This window comes from Amblyomma mixtum, chromosome 4 (genome assembly GCF_055824585.1).
Source record: "Amblyomma mixtum isolate Tamu chromosome 4, ASM5582458v1, whole genome shotgun sequence".
Lineage (NCBI taxonomy): Eukaryota > Metazoa > Arthropoda > Arachnida > Ixodida > Ixodidae > Amblyomma > Amblyomma mixtum.
This window is the reverse complement of record NC_143015.1, coordinates 90,067,565-90,086,489: the sequence shown is the minus strand read 5'-3', so window position 1 is coordinate 90,086,489 and position 18,925 is coordinate 90,067,565. Positions and strand designations below refer to the sequence as shown.

Sequence of the window (18,925 nt, the reverse complement as noted above, 5' to 3'; positions counted from 1 at the left end):
GTCTTAGCATAATCATGCATCATGAGCTCCTCACTTCACTAATCTTTATGCCTCTAAAAAAATTTAATATTTTGAACAAACTACTCACATAATATCATCCCATATTGTGCACAAAGCACCGGCTCACACACGAAAATGTCTTTGCATTGGTCAAGTGCAACTATAGTCATGTACAGCACTGTTACAAAAGCACAAGTAAGCGTTGCAAATCTTTCATGATCTGAACAACTTATAGCATTAAAACTCCTGCATGGTGCATTGATACAGGCAGTTAGTTGTCCTTCAGGCTTTCACTTTGTGAACTCTTTGCCGCTGCAGATACTTCTCCGTCAAATTCTACTGCAGCAATTTGTTGAGGGCATCAACCAACCATTAAGTGCGGCATGCTAATTGTTTTCCAAGTAGAGCAAGGCTCAGAAACATCTTGACAAACTGTGGTTCTAACATGGTGCGTGGCACAAAACAAGCATTTCCGTGTTTCATGAAAGTAGCTTTTCTAACTTATTTGTGCTACTTTAGAGTGGCTATCTTCACCACACTGTAATGAATAGTGGGAAGAGCAAGGTTGCCATAGGCTTAACAGTGACTAGGCAGGACCCTTGTAGGCAGGGCCTTAGCATGCAGGGCATTAGTATGCAGGGCATTAGTATGCAGGGCATTAGTATGCAGGGTATTAGTATGCAGGGCATTAGCATGCAGGGCCTTAGCATGCAGGGCCCTAGTAGGCAGGGCCTTACCATGCAGTGTATTAGGGCCTTAGCATGCACGGTCTTAGTAGGCAAAACATTTCTCGCATAGTGGTCAAGGCAAGAAAAAGGAAAGGAAATAACACAAGCTGAGACCAAGTGCAAAAGTAGGGTATTGTACATTCATTTTCACATGCTTTGGAGAAAGAATTCCAGGATGACACTACAACTAAGGTGCCGTGCTCGTTCAAAGTTACTTTTGGTAATTGAGGAATAGTTGTTTCAGGCCACACCAGTGTAACAAGCATTTGCAATGAAAGCAACTGTGTAAGCATCCAGATATGACGACACACCCACACTTGTGAGGTTTGAAAAGTGTTTATTGCTGGGAACCGCATTCTCCTAATCTGACAGAGTTATTGCGACATTCTCAAATATGTGGCACGGTATTATACGGGCAGTGTTGCTTAATACACTCTGATTTGCTAGCTCGTTGGGCTACTGAAAAACATCACTGTTTTTCGCAGAGACCTGCATAGGAGAGCTTCAGTGGTTTCGTGGAGTATTTTTACATGGGCCATACCATGATGAAAGTTTGTTGTATATCCTAGTGGAAGTAGAAACCTTGTCGCATGCAATTATTGTGTGAAAACTGCACAACTAACGGGAACTAGTTGGCTTGTTTGATTGTTACTACAGATTCCTATGTGGCTGTAAGCTGAGGCGTGTAAACAGTAGCACTGCTATGACCTAACATGGCGTGCAGTGTGAACAGTTATTTTCCTGCATGGAGCTTCCATAGCTTGTGCATCAGGCCTTGTCTTATTTTAGTAACGTAACGTAACATAACCTAACCTAACTTATAGGGTAGCATTGGGCACAAACAGCACCTACAGTTATCAGGCCAAAAGCAACACCTGCATATTATGCCATGCCAAAAATGTCACGCTTCAACTAGACTGGTAAAAATCCAGATGCCAAAAATACACAATGGCATTTAGGAGAGGGCTCCGGATTCATTTTGACCACCTGAGTTTCTTGAAATCCACAGTGACCCAGCAGCCGTGACATTTAGCTCGGCACAAGTTTGCAGGTTCAGTTCCGGCTGTGGCGACCACATTCTGATGAAGGTTAAATGCAAAAAGGCGCACGTACTGGAATCTCAGAGTTCACTCTAGAGAATCTCAGGCCGTCTAAATCAGTTCAAATTCCTTCACTACTGTGTGTTGCAAAGCGCACAGTGCAGGTATGGGATGTAAAAACCTGTTAACCATTTCTAAAAGACTGTGTGGTCCACCAAGGTGCACATGGACTGCACGTGGCCATTACGTTCCTTACATTGTCATTATATTGCTTGATTCCCCAAAAGACAACACATTTTCGTTACAACAGAAAGTGGAAAATCTCTCGCAAGATCACAATATGAGTCCCTCAACAGTTGTCCTGGCCTGCAAAACAGCAGTTAGAGAGGCTTGCCAGCACATGCTATTTGCCAAAATGAACTCGGAAATAGAAAAATATGAAGTCCCTATTCATGCGCTTTGGGCTGGTGCTTTATGTTTGCAAGGCTTAAATTTATAGCGACATAGACGTTTCTTGATAAAGCACTGCTCATCAGCCTGAAGTTACACCAATGGGTGTTGACAGCTTTTCCAGCTGCATATCTGTAGCTGCAGTGAATCATAAAGCCTGTTCATCTTTTTATCTGTAGTGGGAAGACAAATCAGCCTCCACTGCTAGTTGTATCAGTCAGCTAAAGGTTGGATAACACATACTAGATAAATTTGTTTATCCCACGGAGAGCTCTGTGATTTATCTCAGCAAGGCAGCCATTTTTTGGGCTTTTGTTCATATCTTCTTTTTTCTAGCTGCAACTAAAAACGACAGGACTGGGGATACTGCTGTAGCCAACGATACAATGTACAATGCCAGTGAATATTCTTAAGGCACTTTCAGTCTCTTTGCCGGTCCTCGCTGACTGACAACACTTAAAAACGTGTTCTGCAAATTGTTTCCGTGATGTTTGTTTCTTTAACAGTTTTTCGTAGCAGTAGAAACTTGCGAAACTACTGAAAACTAATTGTATAAATAAAACTGCAAGATCCGTAATTAGAAACTTGACTCTGTGCCTAAGTTCTGTCCGCCCGGATTTCATTTTTGGTCTAGGTGAAGCCAATATTAACTCTACAATGCAAGGACTACAAAAGCATCATGTGAAAGTTCTTAATGTCCAGATTTTTGCTCATAAATTTTTATAGAATACTTTCTTCCTGCAGTAGACAGATGCCCCCTCAAGCCAGAAAGTCAGCCTATTCCCTTCTCTTGTAAGCCAAATGAATATTGCAATTTCTAGTTCCTGCAGGTCGCACGAATGTAAAGAAATCATTGAATTAACTGAAGAGTAATAGCTGTTGATGACTGAACATAAGCAAATAAGGCATATTACTGATTGACTTGCAAAAACAAAACTGTGCACACATAGTGACACTGTGGTACTACATACAGCGAATCAATACAAAATGCACGAATCACTTAGTCACCAGATGATTTAGTAACAGCAGGCACTGAAATTTTGGATTGTGTCACCATGAGAATATGCCATGTTGCAGCATACATTCTGTACTTGTTGATAACAATACCGCAGTTATGCTAGGAGCGATACGTTGGCAAGACGTGGACTTCAGAATTCTGTGAGAATCTTGACATTATTCTTGAATATCGAAAAGAAAAGTGAAGTTAGCACTGTTTGTAATGCGTACAATGCAATTGACATTACAGGCCTAAGGCCATAAAGGTCATCTTAGGCACAACACTCATAGTCGGGGCTATAAGACATTGTGTATACAAGTAAAAAGCACACTATTTCGTGAAAAACAATATTTTGTTCATACTATCACTACATGTCCTTCTTGTGAGCAGCCCTGTGGTTAAAATGTTGGGCTGAATGCATGGATTCTCACTACAGACTATTGGCAAACTAAGTTGAGAAAGTTTGTGAGTGAGGTATGTGAAGTGTATATTGAGAACATATACAGCTTTATCACTAGGCACATTTTAAGAGCGTTGTCAAGTATTTCTATACATTTTGGCACTTATGTAGCATTTGTAGAAACGATGGCAAAAAGGTCAACACTATCATACCCGAGGGATCTGATGCTGGTATACTAGCTTTCTCTCTACCAGCAACAGGAATGTACAGTCTTTGTCAAAAGTTTAGAGCCCAGGGGGTTTACTTCTAAGCCTCGCAGTGGGACTCCTGTAACATTCGTGGCAGTCCTACCCATTGGAGGAGGCAGGACCAGAAATCTTCTTACCTTCAGCAAATTTTGAATGCTGGAGATGCATTACGAACCAGACAGTGGGCTTCAGAAGCAAACCCCCTGGGCTCCAAACTTTTGACAACGGCTGCACCTTCTCTACTTAAAACTTCTCTTTCACTACTTGGATTGGTGCCAACATATTGTGGATATTAACATCAATCACAGCATAGGAAAACACGAAAGGACATACGTACACATATATAAAACTGCACAGTTGTGCTGTCAAAAGTTTGGAACTAATGTACAGCAGGACATATGCTTGGGAAGTGGTGTGGTGTAAAGGCACTACACTGAAAGTACAGTGATAAAACGACACTTATCAAGCAGCAATAAAACCAGAGTAAAAAGGTGTAGGAGCATTTCACATTTACTCTAAAAGGCTGCAGCTGTTGGCATATATCTGGCAAATGGTTTTGTTGCTATGTATATCCACTGTCTACTGGGCAAGTTAGGCAGAGCTTACCAACCATCCTACTTGATCAAAAGTGGCAAAATTTTGTGCGAAATTATGGGTCTGTATTAAACACAGCATGTATTTATATAGTCTAGATTCGAGTGAGCATTTGGGCTTGTGCACAAAAGTAGAGTATTTGCAGACAGTTTTTCAGGAATCTTCGTATTTTTCACGGCAAAGTACAAAACTTGACAAGATGAAACAAGCTGAAATAAGAATTTCGCCTTTCAGTTTAAAAACCTGCTTTTAGAAAATGTGACGGCTTCTACGTGGGCACAACGCCACCTAATTGTAATAGTTAAAACAATCGCAGTACACAGGCAGCTTCATTGGACTCGTTCCAAATAAGTGGAGTGCGCTGCTCAGTTCGGTTCAGGAAGCATCGTTATCCGATAAGAGTGACCCTATTCAAAACAACCGACTATGCCTTTGTGCTTTATTCATTGGAGAGAGTATTAATTGTGTTGAGTATGCAAGAACGCTTCCCTCGATCACATAAGTCTGTCTCTTTTCAGCTAGCAGCTGTTCAGTACAACTTATGCCCCATTTGTTCATTACAATTGCCTCGTGCTGTGCTTAAATATGCGAGCGCCTTTGAATCAATCAGCTGTAGATAAACAAAACACCACTGGTGGCTTACTAAAGGAGCAAGTGTTCGAGCTGTATTCACAAGAATGCTTCTGCTTCCTAGAACTGCATGGCTTACAATGAATAGCGCTTATAAACCACTTAGTTTTACAACATTAAAAGGTGTATACAGGTCTTTCACGACCTGCCTGTTAATAATAAAAACAGTGTGCGGTAGAGTATTTCGTGTAGTGTAGAAGCAAGTTTGATTTTTCTACTTGCACACATTGTGCGCTCAAGACACTATACCCAGCAAACCAGAAACCTCTCAGAGACGTCTAGAACCAGAAACCTCTCAGAGACGTCTAGCTAGACGTCTCTGAGAGGTTTCTGGTTTGCTGGGTATATATATATATATGCCAACAGGAACTGTTACCCTGACGGCTTCTTAACAGTTACTGTTGAAACCTCCTCTGCAATGCCGCAGAGGTTTTTGCCGACGGCTATGTAGAGGTAGCCGCCATGGCCATACTCCGGACCCCATGAATTGCGAACAATGTAGTATGGCACGTCACCTCGGAGGTCATACCCGACAACCTGTACCGCATGGTTCCTTCCAGCATCACAGTGATACCGGATGATCCCGCCCAGGTAATCCTGCCACGCCGTTGCATCCACAGCAGTGGCAAGAGGACCCACGTTGGCGATGAGGTCCAGCATGAGCTCCTCATTGCCCACCAGCTTCTGACAGGTGTAGTCCACCAGCTCGGCGGTGACGTCACTCTCCGGGTGCCGGCAGGCGCCGGTGCTAGCCGTGAACGGGTAAGCGCTCTCCGTCACCAGGCGGATGCGGTTGTCCCGAAGCCACTGCATGGCGGCGCACGTGTCGCCTCCGTTGCAGCCGTGGTTGGAGTTGTTGGAGCAGTCCACCATCTGCTGGACGCTGAACTCCACCAGCTTGCCCGTGGCGATGGCGTACATGCTCTCGACGTTCTCGACCGTGCTGATGGCCCAGCAAGCACCGCAGTTGAGCTGGTTCTTCACGGCTGTCACGACGCTGCGGTTGCGCCAGTCAAAGTGGTCCGGGTAGCGGTTGCCCGGCCTCGACGCGGCGTTCACGGCTGGTTTAGAAACTGGCCGGACGAGCGGGCTGATGTCGTTGTCGTCGCCGAGCGCCAGATCGGGAAAGAGCTGCCGAACGATATCATCGAGGTCCACCGCCGCCGCCCCCACCGGAGGTCGCGGCGACAGGACGTCGCGACGAAACTCCTCCGGCGTGAAGTCCGAAAAGCGGGTCAGCCCGTAGCGAGCAGTGTCCTTCGAGCTGCGATTTTTGCGTTCGATCCGGTCCAGGCTGTCGCGGAAAGCGGCGAAGCGCCGCTCATACTCGGCGGAACCGGGCTCGTAGCTTTTGTTGTAGCGAGACACGTACTGGGCGAACGCGTCCTCGACGCTCGACGCCACGATCGGACCCCGTGCGTCATCCGTCGGGATCGTGATCGAAGCTGCGGCGACTGACAGTAGCAGCAACAGCAGCGGCAGGTCTCGCCGTAACGGCGCCGACGACGTCTCCGTGGCCTGACGCATCGTCGTCGCGCCGCGCACTACGCCCGCGCTGATCGGAGCGAAGCGTCCGGTCGCGGACTCGCGCTGCTATCTCGTTCGGAGACATTACATATCGAAGTTTCGCTTCTCTTATCGTGTTTCCCGGTGGACTCTATCGAGCGTTGCTCGCTGACGGCTGTGACAAAAGCCGCGACGACGGCTTTCCTGCGCGCCCGCACACTCTCCACTGGCGCGCGCGCGTTTCGCCAGCTGCTGCGGAAACGGGGAAAACGGCGGACGCTGTGCTTGCGTCACAGCGGTTCGGCTCGAGCAGTCCTGTCGCCGAAAGGCGAAAACTTCGTATCCGAATTTGCACGGTGAAAGTTTGAGGATTTCCATGCTCGGGAAACGCGTCACAACACAGGTTACGCACAGCTTATCACAAAATAATTATGAAATTCGCGCTCCCAGTCAATTTGTTTCTTTTCTTTAGTTTACCTCGTGACGTCACGCTTGGTCCGCGACGGCCATGGCGACGGCGATTTAACCAGATTAGCTGTTTACCTGTCTACCATGCTATGAAACTCAACCAGACTCAACTATTAAACTACGTTATCCTGTAAAAATGAAGCTGCAGAGCAAAGAGACGAGTAACAGTGCACACTAAGCTACTACCGAAGAAATAATCGCTTCGACAAGCTAGTACAGAGGGCGAGAGGTGTCTCCTTTTTCGTGTACGTTTCGTAGGTGTGTGCGTGTTTACCTCGGCTTTTTCGCATGCGCTGATCATTGTGCCATCGATGTTCAGGCCCGTCAATGAACTGCTGCCGTGGTCGCGTGGCAGCGTTGCTTGGGCGCAACGTTCCACGTCGGTGTAGTGCGCGCTTGCACGCGCTTGAAAATCGAAAGTGCTTTTGCTGCGCAGCTGGGGCACCCTTGATAGCGAACTCATCGCCAAGGTATCTACACTATTCTACACGCATGCGACGTCCCCTTTGCTGCGGATTTTCTGCTTTCTCCTCCTAAAGGAACAAAATCATGTGTTAAGAGTCTTTTTCCCGATCCCCCCTAGCCCGTAGTAGAGCGAGCGGCGCAATTGGAGCTGTCGTTTCGACTCGTGGCGAAGCATTGTGCTGATTGTTGGATTTTTACATTAGTCATAGAGCGCTGGGATCTGAGAAACGTTTGCACAAGGTCATCGTTGCTTTTTGGAGCGGTCTGCATCATGCAGACGGAATTAGCTCCAGCGTGATATGGGTCACTCACGGAAAGTGCAGTTTAGGATGATAGCTAGTTCCTTGCAGATTTCAGGTCCTTCCATTTTTTTTTTTATCATAACAAGTAAGAAGTGGGTAATGAAGGCTCTCTGATACGAGCCTGAAAGATTCGCGATTGTATTCACCGGGTTATCCGAGTTGCGAAACCACATGCGATAGGCTGTTTGTTTACAAAACTTTCAGGTCATTGTCTTTACTGATATTGATCGTTTTTATTTTGCTTAGTCACTGCCCGGACGCGTGCCATACCGGTTTGCAACTCAGGTGACACAAAATCGTTAAATTAAAAAGGTAGATCTACATCAGAGCATCTAAAGTGATCTACTAGCTGATGTGGTAATTGTTGAGCAACGTGTGCTTATTTAAATGAATCAAACATGCTGTATGCTACTTTTCTCCCTTTTTTGTTTTGAGGATGTCTGCTTGTGTTTGTTTATTCATTGCAATGACCTCTCAGGGCGTCAATGTCATGCACTAGGCTTGCACAAGTGTTTATGCCCTGCTCTAGAAGCCTTCTTCTGTCAGTTTTCAAGAGAACTTTTGTTTGTTTTCAAGGGAGGAACGTGTTTTGGGCAGCACATCACTTGACACTCTGCAACAGAGCCTAGAGTGGTTACAACAAAGCGTTATCAGTGGCTGGTGTTTGCCGGCAAAAGAAAAATTATTCCACAAAAAGAAACGGAAAACATCGCACACCCGACACAGGCTGAACGTTATCTGTTGCCAGGCTCTAGATACAGATGGAGAGTGTTGAGTGCTTTTAACATTAGTGCAGTATATAGCCCGTCAAGTTATGTGACAAGTATGGATGTGCTTCTCTTTATGCAGTTGCTGCAATACTGTATGTTTCGGGGGAATGACGTAAACATTTGAAGTTAGTTTTAAGGGAATCTGTCTTGATTGTGTGCCTATCTAATCTGCCTTGTCAACAACTTTACAGGCGCTCTGGGCGACCGTTACTTTCTTCCGCCAAGATGGCTGCGTCAACTTCTTCAGCGCCTGCTTCAACCACAGCCAGCTGTAAGAAGAACCGGCTAGCCAATGAAAAGTCCCCTTACCTCCTGCAACATGCCAGTAACCCAGTTGACTGGTGAGCAGAAAACTTCATGCTTAAGCCCAAGTATGGAATTGGCATTTTCGTGCTAAGCACTGACACAGGCTTTTTAGCTGGTGTGCGCCAATTAAGTGTTCCGTGTACTAAGTGTGATACGAGGGGCACAGTATACTCAGCATTTTGCTGCCAGTTTTCACGAAGGAGCCAAGGGCTTGTAAAGGGTTTCTCCCTCGACTTTTCTATTATTATTTTTGTTGGAATAAAGTTATTATTGTTGATATAGGCCCCTTATTATCATCAATACTGTTTGGTCTGTTTTGGGCTGCTTTGCATTCCAGAGCTAGTTGCGTACATGAAAATTTGTGCGTTGATCGTGTATGGTTGTTAATATGAACACCTTTGTGAGCTTGCGTTGTGAGTGCTTCTCTTTGTCCCTACTCCATAATATGACCGCTTATTTGTTCATTTCAATTCAGTTTATTGTCATTTGAGGGTACATCTTCTAAAATATTATGTTTAACTAGCAATGTTGGGCTAGCATCTCGTAAAACAAGTAGAAATTTTTACAGTGCACTGCATCTGTCAACACAGAATTTCAATCACGGGTGGTCCATACAAAAAATCGGTAGTTGAATCTACCTGTTATGAATGTGTATGGCTCAACCTTGAAAGAGTGGTCCAAGCTTGGGGATCGGTAGTGAGGGTACTTGCACCGAGATACAAATCCTGTAGCTTGATGCAAGTCATACGATTTCAGCAGCGTGAACACGGTTAGGAAAAGACAGAAGGCGGACAGGACAGAGCGCTGACCTGTCCGCCTTCTGTCTTTTCCTAACCGTGTTCGCGGTGCTGAAATCGTATGGATTCCCACCAAATAGCCCGCCAGATTGTGTGTTGGTGCAAGTGCAGGGAATGGGTAACGAAAGTATGTAACAGTGACTTGTGCAGATAGTAATTTTGCTGTTAGTGGATACAAACGCAAAATCAAATTCTAGTCGAAACGCAAAAGATGTCCGTGTGCTGTGCGATGTCAATGCATGGTAAAGAACCCCAGGTGTCTGAAATTAATCCAGTTTTTTCTACTACAGCGCCCTCTTTCTTCTTTTCCTCCCACCTTCCTCCCTTCCCTCAAGGCATGGTTGAGGTGTCCATTGAACATGAGACAGTTACTATGCCTTTCCTTCCCTCAAAACCAATTTCTGATATTATTCAGAGACCCATTTCTGATATTATTCAGAGCATTTCGTCTTGTTGAAGAAACTGTGAATTTGCCAAGGTGTGCTTTTCTGAACCCTGATAATGACATGTAACGAATGCACAAAGTGAGGAAATGGGCTGCTGAACGGAAGTGTCCATCTCTTCATCAGGTACCCCTGGGGTAAAGAAGCCTTTGCCAAGGCCAAAGCCGAGGACAAACTCATTTTTTTATCAGGTGAGCTCACCCCTCAGGAGACTTCATCTGTGAGTGTGGTTAACATAAAGGCAGCCTGTGAACATGCTTGGTTAGAGTCTGGGTGCTTTCAATTAAACAGGGATAGCTTATGGTTGTCTAAATGTTTTGTGACGAAAAACATACCAGCCGTTTTTATACTGCATGAAGCACTTCTGTAGTGTCTTAGAGCTGCTTGTTAGCGGTGGGCACAGAATGGTGTAACGAAATTGTCCACAGTTGGTTGTGATGCCGTTTTTTTTTTGCTGGTGAAGTGTCTGCTGATTATCATGAGTTTGTGCTATAGGGCAGGTATGTTGACTGGATTTCTTGCGTATCATATGACAGCACAATCATTGCAGTACTGCTGTGCAACCTCGTTAATATCTATGACCTCGAAAGTGTATTTCTGGATGAAATGTAGACTTATTGAATCCCTGCTGATGCTACGATCGGTGTTAAATGCATGCTGTTTAGTATGTATTACTGCTTCATGCATTCGTGCCTCGCAATTTTTGCAGGCACACTACTGTGCATAAGGGACACTACTGTGCATAAGGGAAGAGAAGACCTCGGATAAGCGCCAAAGCTTGTATGATTGCATAAAATTCTCTGTTGTGCACTTACTGTAGTGCTTGTAGAGCCAAAAGTTGGAGGCACGTGTCAGTTTTTATTTAGTTGCTCACAACGTATTACATGATGTTGTTGGGGCTGATAAAGGTTTGGGCAAGTGTCGGAAGCTGATTGCCCTTTGTGCTGTGTGATGTCAGTGCATGTTAAAGAACCGAAATCAATTTGGAGAGGTGCATGGTTTGCTTCCCAGGTGTCGCTGGGTACATGCCGGTTCCCAATGGGTACATGCTTTTCCCTGGCCTGATGCTCGGCTTATCTGGGGTGAAATGCTTAGAAAATGAGTCCATGACCCCACCTAGTGGAAAGAAAAATGCCTCATGCCATGGCACTCGTTGGCCAAGCTACCATTGCATCATTAAAATGAAATCATCAATCAATAGGACTGGGTTGATTGGAGAGAGATAGAAGAGGAATTTGTCCTGCAGTTTGCGTAGTCCGGCTGATGAGGATGATAAGGAACAGCAATTTATTAACACAATTATAACTCTGGTAGAAGTTTTTGTGCAGCTCTTTTATGCTTTGAAAAAGCGAGCTTTTGTATGTTTGTTTTGCACTGAAGTTGTGATTTCTAACTTTTTCTCTCAGGCATCCTTACTGTGCTCTTTCAGGCGTTCTTACATTTAGACTTAGTGTAGCCCATGCAGGACCATAAAATTGGTGGTGTGAGAATTTTCCGGAGGACCGCACATCTGAAAAAAACTTAATTTTTCAAGAGGTTACGCGCACTGCAGTGTCATCCAGTGCCAAAGCCCGGTTGTTGCTTTCATGGTGTTTCACCATTGTGCAGTGGGCTACTCCACCTGCCACTGGTGCCACGTGATGGAGCGGGAGTCGTTTGAGAGCGAGGAGATTGCCAAGATCATGAACGAGCACTTTGTCAACGTCAAGGTGGACCGCGAGGAGCGGCCCGACATTGACCGTGTCTACATGACCTACATCCAGGTGTGTGTGTGTGACAGCCGTGCTGAGTTAGTACCTTTTGCTTGAGTCGGCAGTTTCTGAGAAAAGCTTGTGCGACTGTGCGTGACATCCAGGTGACCAGCTAGCACCACTGTGAGACTGATTGGTTGCGCGTCGGCTGACCAAGACTAGTAATTTTTTTCTGGTGTGGAGATTCCTTACTCGCCAAAGAAAGTGGTGGTAATAATCAGAGGAGGGCTCTCAAACTGGGGCTTTGACGAGACCCTTGAGTACCTTGTAGTGCTTTTGGGGTTCCTCAAGTGTCTAAAGGTTAGGTTATGGTTTAGGTTAGGTTGAGGTTTAGGTTACGATAAGGTTACTGTAAGGCCGCTGCTAAATTCTAGCTGCAACTACTGTGTAGGGCGCTGCCCTCGCGATTGTGGACGACAGCACCGCCGCTACCTTCAGGGCGCCCCCCACCCCTATCCCCCGCTAACGTCGGAAAGGCGCCTGATGGGTCAACGCTCATTTCCAGCTACCACGGTGCAGGGCGCTGCCCCCGCGGAAGGGGCTGTCCATTATGAACGAAAGCCCCTCCAAGCACAGTGCAGTAGGGAGTTCGTCTTTTGACGCACTGCTATCTTCACGGTGTCTCTATCAATTTGTGGGGGAAAACAGGAACCCTGTCGTAGCTGGTATGCCGAGCCGACCGAGAGAGCCCAGGAAAGGACGATTCGAGCATTTTCCTGGCGACGTTGGGAACGACATGCATTCCTCACTTTTATCCGCCCGCTCATCGATCACCCTTGTCCGAGCGCCCCACCGTCTGTGCCGTACCGGCTTCTCTCTCATCTATTGTTTGCATATGACAAGCACTGAGGACAGGGGGTACGCATCTGTACCAAGATCTTGACTTGCAGTGCGAGTGGAGAGGGGGGGGGGGGTGTGTGCTTGGGACAGGTCGGAAGGAGAGCCCCAACGGGAGAGGACGTGCATGCTCTTTCCGACGAAAGAGTAGTGTTGTATTTGTTCTTTATTTTTGTTTTCTTAGCGAGACCCTGGGTTTGAGGCTGAGCTCAACCCACGGGGTAGGTCAATGATTGGAGAATTGATGTTTGGGGCGGGCCACTGAAAATCACCGCCCCATTTCTTTGTTTGTTACAGTTATAAAAACCGAAGTGAACGGATGGAGTCCAGCCTGAGCTGGGGCTCCATGCTTAGCATGTAACATTCTGCTTCTTAGGCTCTAACCTGCTAGGTAGAAGAGTAAAGTAGCGCAGTTTGTTTTTCTTTTGGTAAATTCATTTCTTCTGTTTTCCAGTTTTACTCCTTGTACATGTGTGTTGTATGTGCTGTGAATATATGCTTCTTTTATATCTATCATCATCTACAAGAAACGCCTCCTGGTCTTCCTTCACACCGAATTAACTAGAGGAAGGGTTTGTGAACCTTCCTTTGAAGAATCTTTACTGTTACGTTAGGTTAAAGTTTAGGTTAGGTCAAGGTTTACTACCCTTAAGGTTAGGTTAGGTTAAAGTATAGGTTAGGTCAAGGTTTACTACCCTTAACCTAACCTAAACCTTAACCTAACCTAACCTTAATGTAACCTTACCTTAACCAAACTTAACCTTAACCTGCCTAACCTTAACCTAACCTAACCTAACCTAACCTTAACCTAACCTAGTCTAAATTCGTGGAAGCCTCAACCTCTGCCTTTCCTTTAACCACTTTTATTTTGAAACTGATCATGTTGTAATTGCTTGTAGCATAATGTTTCACTATACATCCAGTCATTATTAATAGAATTCAGGCATTTCTTGAGGGGCCTTGCATCCGCATGTTCTTTTTTGCATGCATGTCAGGCAAGGTGGGACATAAACCCATTGACGTGGGGTTTCTCAGCCACCTTTTGAAAGTTGTCTGGAGTTCCTCTAGCCTAAAAATATCGAAAGCCTTTGATATAGAGGAATGAAAGGGCCAGCTATGCCCGCATAGCATTTTGTTGGGCCTTTCTGCAAATATCAGCTGCAGTTATCTGAGTAGCTTCGTCCTAAGTGATTACCTTCATATTAATCGGGCTTGTACTACCAAGGGCAGAAGTTCGAAGGACTTGTCAGTGGCAACCAAAGCTTAAATGCTTGGTTATGGGTGAGTGTCTGGGGACTGCACTTTTGGAGGTGAAGGTCACTCTTGTATCCTCAAATACATGGTATAGTTGAATGAGGTGATTGTTGCCAGGCATAATGCCTACGCACCTGGATTGATTTTCGTGTGCACTGGAGGCTTTTGCTCTCAACACTGCATTTGCCGCTTGTTTGCATGTTAGCTGCTGCGACGTTGGTGCTAACTGTACGATGACACCCCATGTCATGAGTTGCTCGAAGTAAAGAAATCGTGGCGAAGTTCAAGCCAAAGGCTTGCAAGCTTCATCTTGATTTTGCGGCGTAGTTTGCAGGGCAGAAACGTTCATTCCAGCATCACTGACATATCATTGCAGTGTTTTTTGCTTCATTGCCAGTGGGCTTAAATCTTGATCCAGCTATGTTTGAGGGAGCTTTGAGTCAATATAATTGTCAGATCATAGGAAGTGTGCAGTAATGAGGGCCTCTCGAAATTTTGCTGTGGTATGGGGCCGCATTTTATTTAAGGCATAGCTCGGGGCATGATCACCCTTGCTCTGCCAAAGCCTTAGAGCGTATATACATCGGCACATCTATAAGTGTGTTGTAAGGAATGGCGCGATAGCCGTTTTACAGTGAGTGGACAGCTGTACAGTGCCATGAAGGAAGGAATTAAGAAAGGCATGAAAGAGGCAGAGATTGGAAAAAAAAAAAAAAAATTGACAGCGTTTACTCTAGCCATCGCTGAATTCTTATTTGCGCTACAACCGTAAAGTCAAAATTTGAGGAGTAGAAAATTAGGAAGAACTAAAGATAAGAATTGATGCCATGCAATATAATGAGAGGAACGGTTTGTTTAGATTGGGAATATATTTCAAAGTGCAGTTTGCATAGGAATCAAATTGGCAGTGTAAATAGGGGAAAACTTGCAAAGCCGGCTCTTGTTAGATCTACATGTGAGTGCGCATTGTGTCAGCGGCCCTAACCTTTTCCAGGCTATATCAGGGGGTGGTGGATGGCCCATGAGTGTGTGGCTGACGCCCGACCTGAAGCCGATTGTCGGGGGCACCTACTTCCCGCCCGAGGACCGGTACTATGGCCAGCCTGGCTTCAAGACTCTACTGACCAGCATTGCCCAGCAGGTACAACAGATTGGCTGGCCACATTGGCTGGCTACGTTTTACTGTTTTAGTGCGAAAACACTCATATGCTCACCAACACTGACCAAGAATCTTATAACTGTACGTATGTATGTACGATCTTCTGCCGTTGCCTAGCAACTTGAGTTACTACCCGAGCTTACTAGAGATGCAGGTAAGCTTGGGTAAGTTCAGAGGAGCGTCACGCCAGCAGCATGGGTTGCACAATTTCTGCTGGTGCTGTGATAGAAACAGCCATCTGTAGTGGTATGAGGACTCACCGCAATCTGAAAATGTTAAGTAGAGGATGTTAAGAGAGGCATATATGGTATATGGGCATTAACCCACTGAAGATATCATGCCACACCCCTAAGGCGGAGTTTAAGTGCCCCCCTCCAGTTGAAGAATAAACTCCTGCTTTCGCAGGACTACTCGGTTTAACTACGTTAAACTCTACCAGTTTTTGCTTTACTGCAGCAGTACTGAAGTGTGGGAAAGTTGGTTGGAATCCATTGCTGCAAAAGCAATATATTAACGAAAAACTGAACGCCAGAAATAATGTTTGACTGATGCCAACTGGTGATGAGGGGGCCCCCATGGTTTTGTTTTTTCCATGTTTCATGCACATGACATGGCGTGACAAGCACATGACATTCTTACATTCTACACCGTGTTGTTTTCATTCCCCATCGCACCCAACATCCCACCAAATGCAGCTTAGTGTGCAAATTGTTGCAAATTAGTTTCCTCACATACTACGGCAGTGGCCTGGTGGTTTGAGAGACCGCCCCTTATGTGGGAAGTGTAGGGTGCAATCCTCAGTGCTGCCAGGTATCAACCATTCTTCAAGCTTTCCCCTGGCCTGGTTCTTGGCTTCTCTTGTGGGTAGGGCGAAATGCTTGGAGAAAATGGGTCTTGGACCCACCTTGTGCAGACCAGCCACATTAGGCTTGTGACTCTTTGAATAAACTGCCCTCGCTCTATTAAAATCGATTCGTCATCATCATCACCGGTTTCTTCACGTATTTCTTTCATGTGGCAGTTTGGCCCAGAGTGGGTTTTAAGTTAATTGGGGAGCACCTTTCTGCCCCTTGTTGCTTTGCGTTGGCCACAGGTTTGTGCAACCCCACAAAACAGGTGCTGAAGCCGGCATGTTCTCAGTCATTATCAGCATGGTAGAACCTTGCAGTTGCCGTCTGGGATTTTACGAGGTTACCATATTGTAATGAAAACTTGCAGTGTAGGTTGTTCTCTTGTTCCTGATTACTTCCACCAAGTTTGACAGCCACGTGACCTTTGGTTCCGGTGAAAAGCCTATAAATACCTGCTCTCTATTTCAGTAAAAAAAAAAATGATTCTTGTGCTAAGTTGTCTCGGGCATTTTATCAAAGAACTCATTGTTGTCAGTTGGTACTTCAGCCATTCAATATGCACACAAGTGTTTCTCTACTAATGTTTGTTATGTTATTGCTGCTTCACCTGAAGCATCGTCACAAGCAGTGGACTGAGTTTCGGTTAGCTGTGTTTGCTGTTTTAAAATGGCTCCGCTCAGTATTGTGAAATTTTTTTTTGAATAACCCTGGAGTTGCCCTTTCAACAAAATGCCACGTGACTGAAAATTTTGGAGTGAACAGCAAGGAGACAGAGGAGAACTAAAGATAAATGTTTCAACAAAATGTGCGAAGATCAAAAACTCCCGAAGTTGACCTTCACTCGCTTCCGCTTGTTTGTCTGCACCCTTTTGTTTATTACATGTTCTACAATGCAGTTCTACTGTTTGGCTCAACTTGCTCGCTTGCTACTAAATGGTGTTGAACCGTCCCTCACCACGCCCGCAGTGGCGGCAGAACCGGGCCAAGCTTTCCGACCAGGGCGCCCGCATCTTCGAGATCCTGGAACAGGCGTCCGACCTTCGCATGCTTGGCGGCGATGGTGTTCCTGGGGCAAGTGACGCATCTCGCTGCCCTTCGGCCGCTGAGGTTGCCGACACCTGCTACCGGCAGCTTGAGCGGTCGTACGACGTCGCCATGGGCGGCTTTGGACGTGCCCCCAAGTTCCCGCAGTGCGTCAACCTCAACTTCCTCCTGCGGCATCGCGAAGTGCTCCTGCGGGGGGAGTCCACAGAGAGGACGAGGGCCGCCGCGGAGAAGGCGCTGCAGATGACTGTCCGCACCCTGCTCATGATGGCACAGGGAGGCATCCACGACCACATTGCCAAGGCAGGTTTTCCTTTTTTTTTCTGCAGCTTCGCTGTATTTGGGGGGGGGGGGGGGGGCTTATCATAATTAATTTGGGGTTGGTGTCAGCCGGAAGTAAAAGCAAAGTGTAGTCACTAAGGCTTACTCTTGGTGGACACCTCAACCATGCTGTGATGAGGTCACTAAGGCTCACTCTCCATGGACACGCCAACCATGCTGTGATGGAGGTCACTAGGCTCACCCTCCATGGACACCTCATCATGTTGTGATCGAGGCCACAAGGCTCACTCTCAGTGAACACCTCAACCATGTATGGAGGTCACTAGGCTCACTCTCGGTGGACACCTGAACCATGTATGGAGGACACTGGGCTCAGGATGAACACCTCATCATGTTGTGATGGAGGCCGCAAGGCTCACTCTCGGTGGACACCTCAACCATGCCCTGATGGAGGGGATGAAGGACCAAGTGAGAGAGAAAGAGGCACTGTAGTGGAGGGCTGTGATCAGTTTCTACCACATGGGATTATTTAATACGCAGTGATATCCCACAGCACATAAGTGCTTTTGTATTTTGCCCTCATTGAAGATTGATTTTCAGACAACCTGGAAATTGGATGGTGCCAACAGCAAGCCTAGACTCTGGGCAAGAACGCCTGCAACACACACTTCTTAGTCTTCTGAATGCTTACACATCAGTAAATTTTGATTTGTTCAACTGCACCCATTGGATACTCCGTAGCATGTATATAGAAGGTAGCGCCAAGCACTTTTTATGCTCTTTTATTCTATACTAATAACTTTCTTTGCTTCTGTCTTCTCTGCCTCCTTTCTTTGCTTCAAGTGCTCCTCTACACGGCTGGAAAGCAGACTGTGTGGCCTTGGAGTCTTTTGACTGAGGCTGTACATGTGGGGAAGTTCGCTAGTCATTTGAGGTGTTACTGGAGTCGTGATAACTGTTGACCTGTCTGAAGTCCACTGCTGTTTGGAAAGCTTCTTGCTAAGCTTTTTGTGGGGCACATGCTGAGTCTGCTACTTGACAGTATGCCTAAAAACGAAGTGGACAGCTTATGTATTGCACCGGTTTGAAGTAGCGTAATGACATAGCTTTTACGAACTGCACACAGGGCAGAATCAGTGATGAACTTCTTTGTGTACTCGACATTAGTCTGAGGTCACAATTTTGCATCATTTTGAGGAAAACGCCTGCTCGGATGACTTACGTGAACTCACATAGGTGCAGCTGAGAAAGAAGCTGATTGCCATGAGCTTCAAGAACATTGCGAGAGCTTTGCAGGCATTTCCTTGTCATCTTGTTTCATGGCTCATTATATTAATTTATTCGTTTTTTTGCACTGCAGCCACAGTGTGCTAGTTCTATTGTCAAACACAATGTGTAATTCGATGCACATAACGCTGTTCCAATAATTTCATGGCTAAAAGTGCAGCAAGGCAAAGGAAGTGCATTTTTGTGCACTAGATGGATATGTGATGTCAGGTGGTGTGCTTTCAACGCAAGGACTAGATAGATATGACCGAAATAGCAATAAGCTTTAATGTTAGCCAAGTGGTCTTTGACCAGGCTGCCCTTATCATTAAAATCC

General features: G+C 45.9%; 2 protein-coding genes across 8 annotated transcripts in view; one reads left to right on the top strand and one right to left on the bottom strand.

The window, feature by feature from the left end:
- Positions 1–5,434: 5,434 nt before the first annotated feature.
- LOC149347377 (cathepsin O-like) lies at positions 5,435–6,874 on the bottom strand. The gene has a single exon (XM_089587028.1). It carries the CDS (start codon positions 6,612–6,614, stop codon positions 5,460–5,462), a length of 1,155 nt encoding a protein of 384 aa, XP_089443154.1. The 5' UTR covers positions 6,615–6,874; the 3' UTR covers positions 5,435–5,459.
- A 219-nt stretch (positions 6,875–7,093) lies between these two features.
- The window catches only part of LOC149347376 (spermatogenesis-associated protein 20), a 28,471-nt gene continuing 16,639 nt past the window's right edge, over positions 7,094–18,925 (top strand). The window contains exons 1-6 of one of the 7 annotated variants that reach the window (XM_089587023.1): positions 7,094–7,306; positions 8,790–8,939; positions 10,271–10,335; positions 11,753–11,907; positions 14,981–15,127; positions 16,963–17,343. In XM_089587023.1, the coding sequence (XP_089443149.1) occupies positions 8,824–8,939; positions 10,271–10,335; positions 11,753–11,907; positions 14,981–15,127; positions 16,963–17,343 (864 nt within the window). In that variant the 5' untranslated portion in view covers positions 7,094–7,306; positions 8,790–8,823. The other 6 variants (XM_089587022.1, XM_089587021.1, XM_089587027.1 and 3 more) reach the window with 6 other exon arrangements.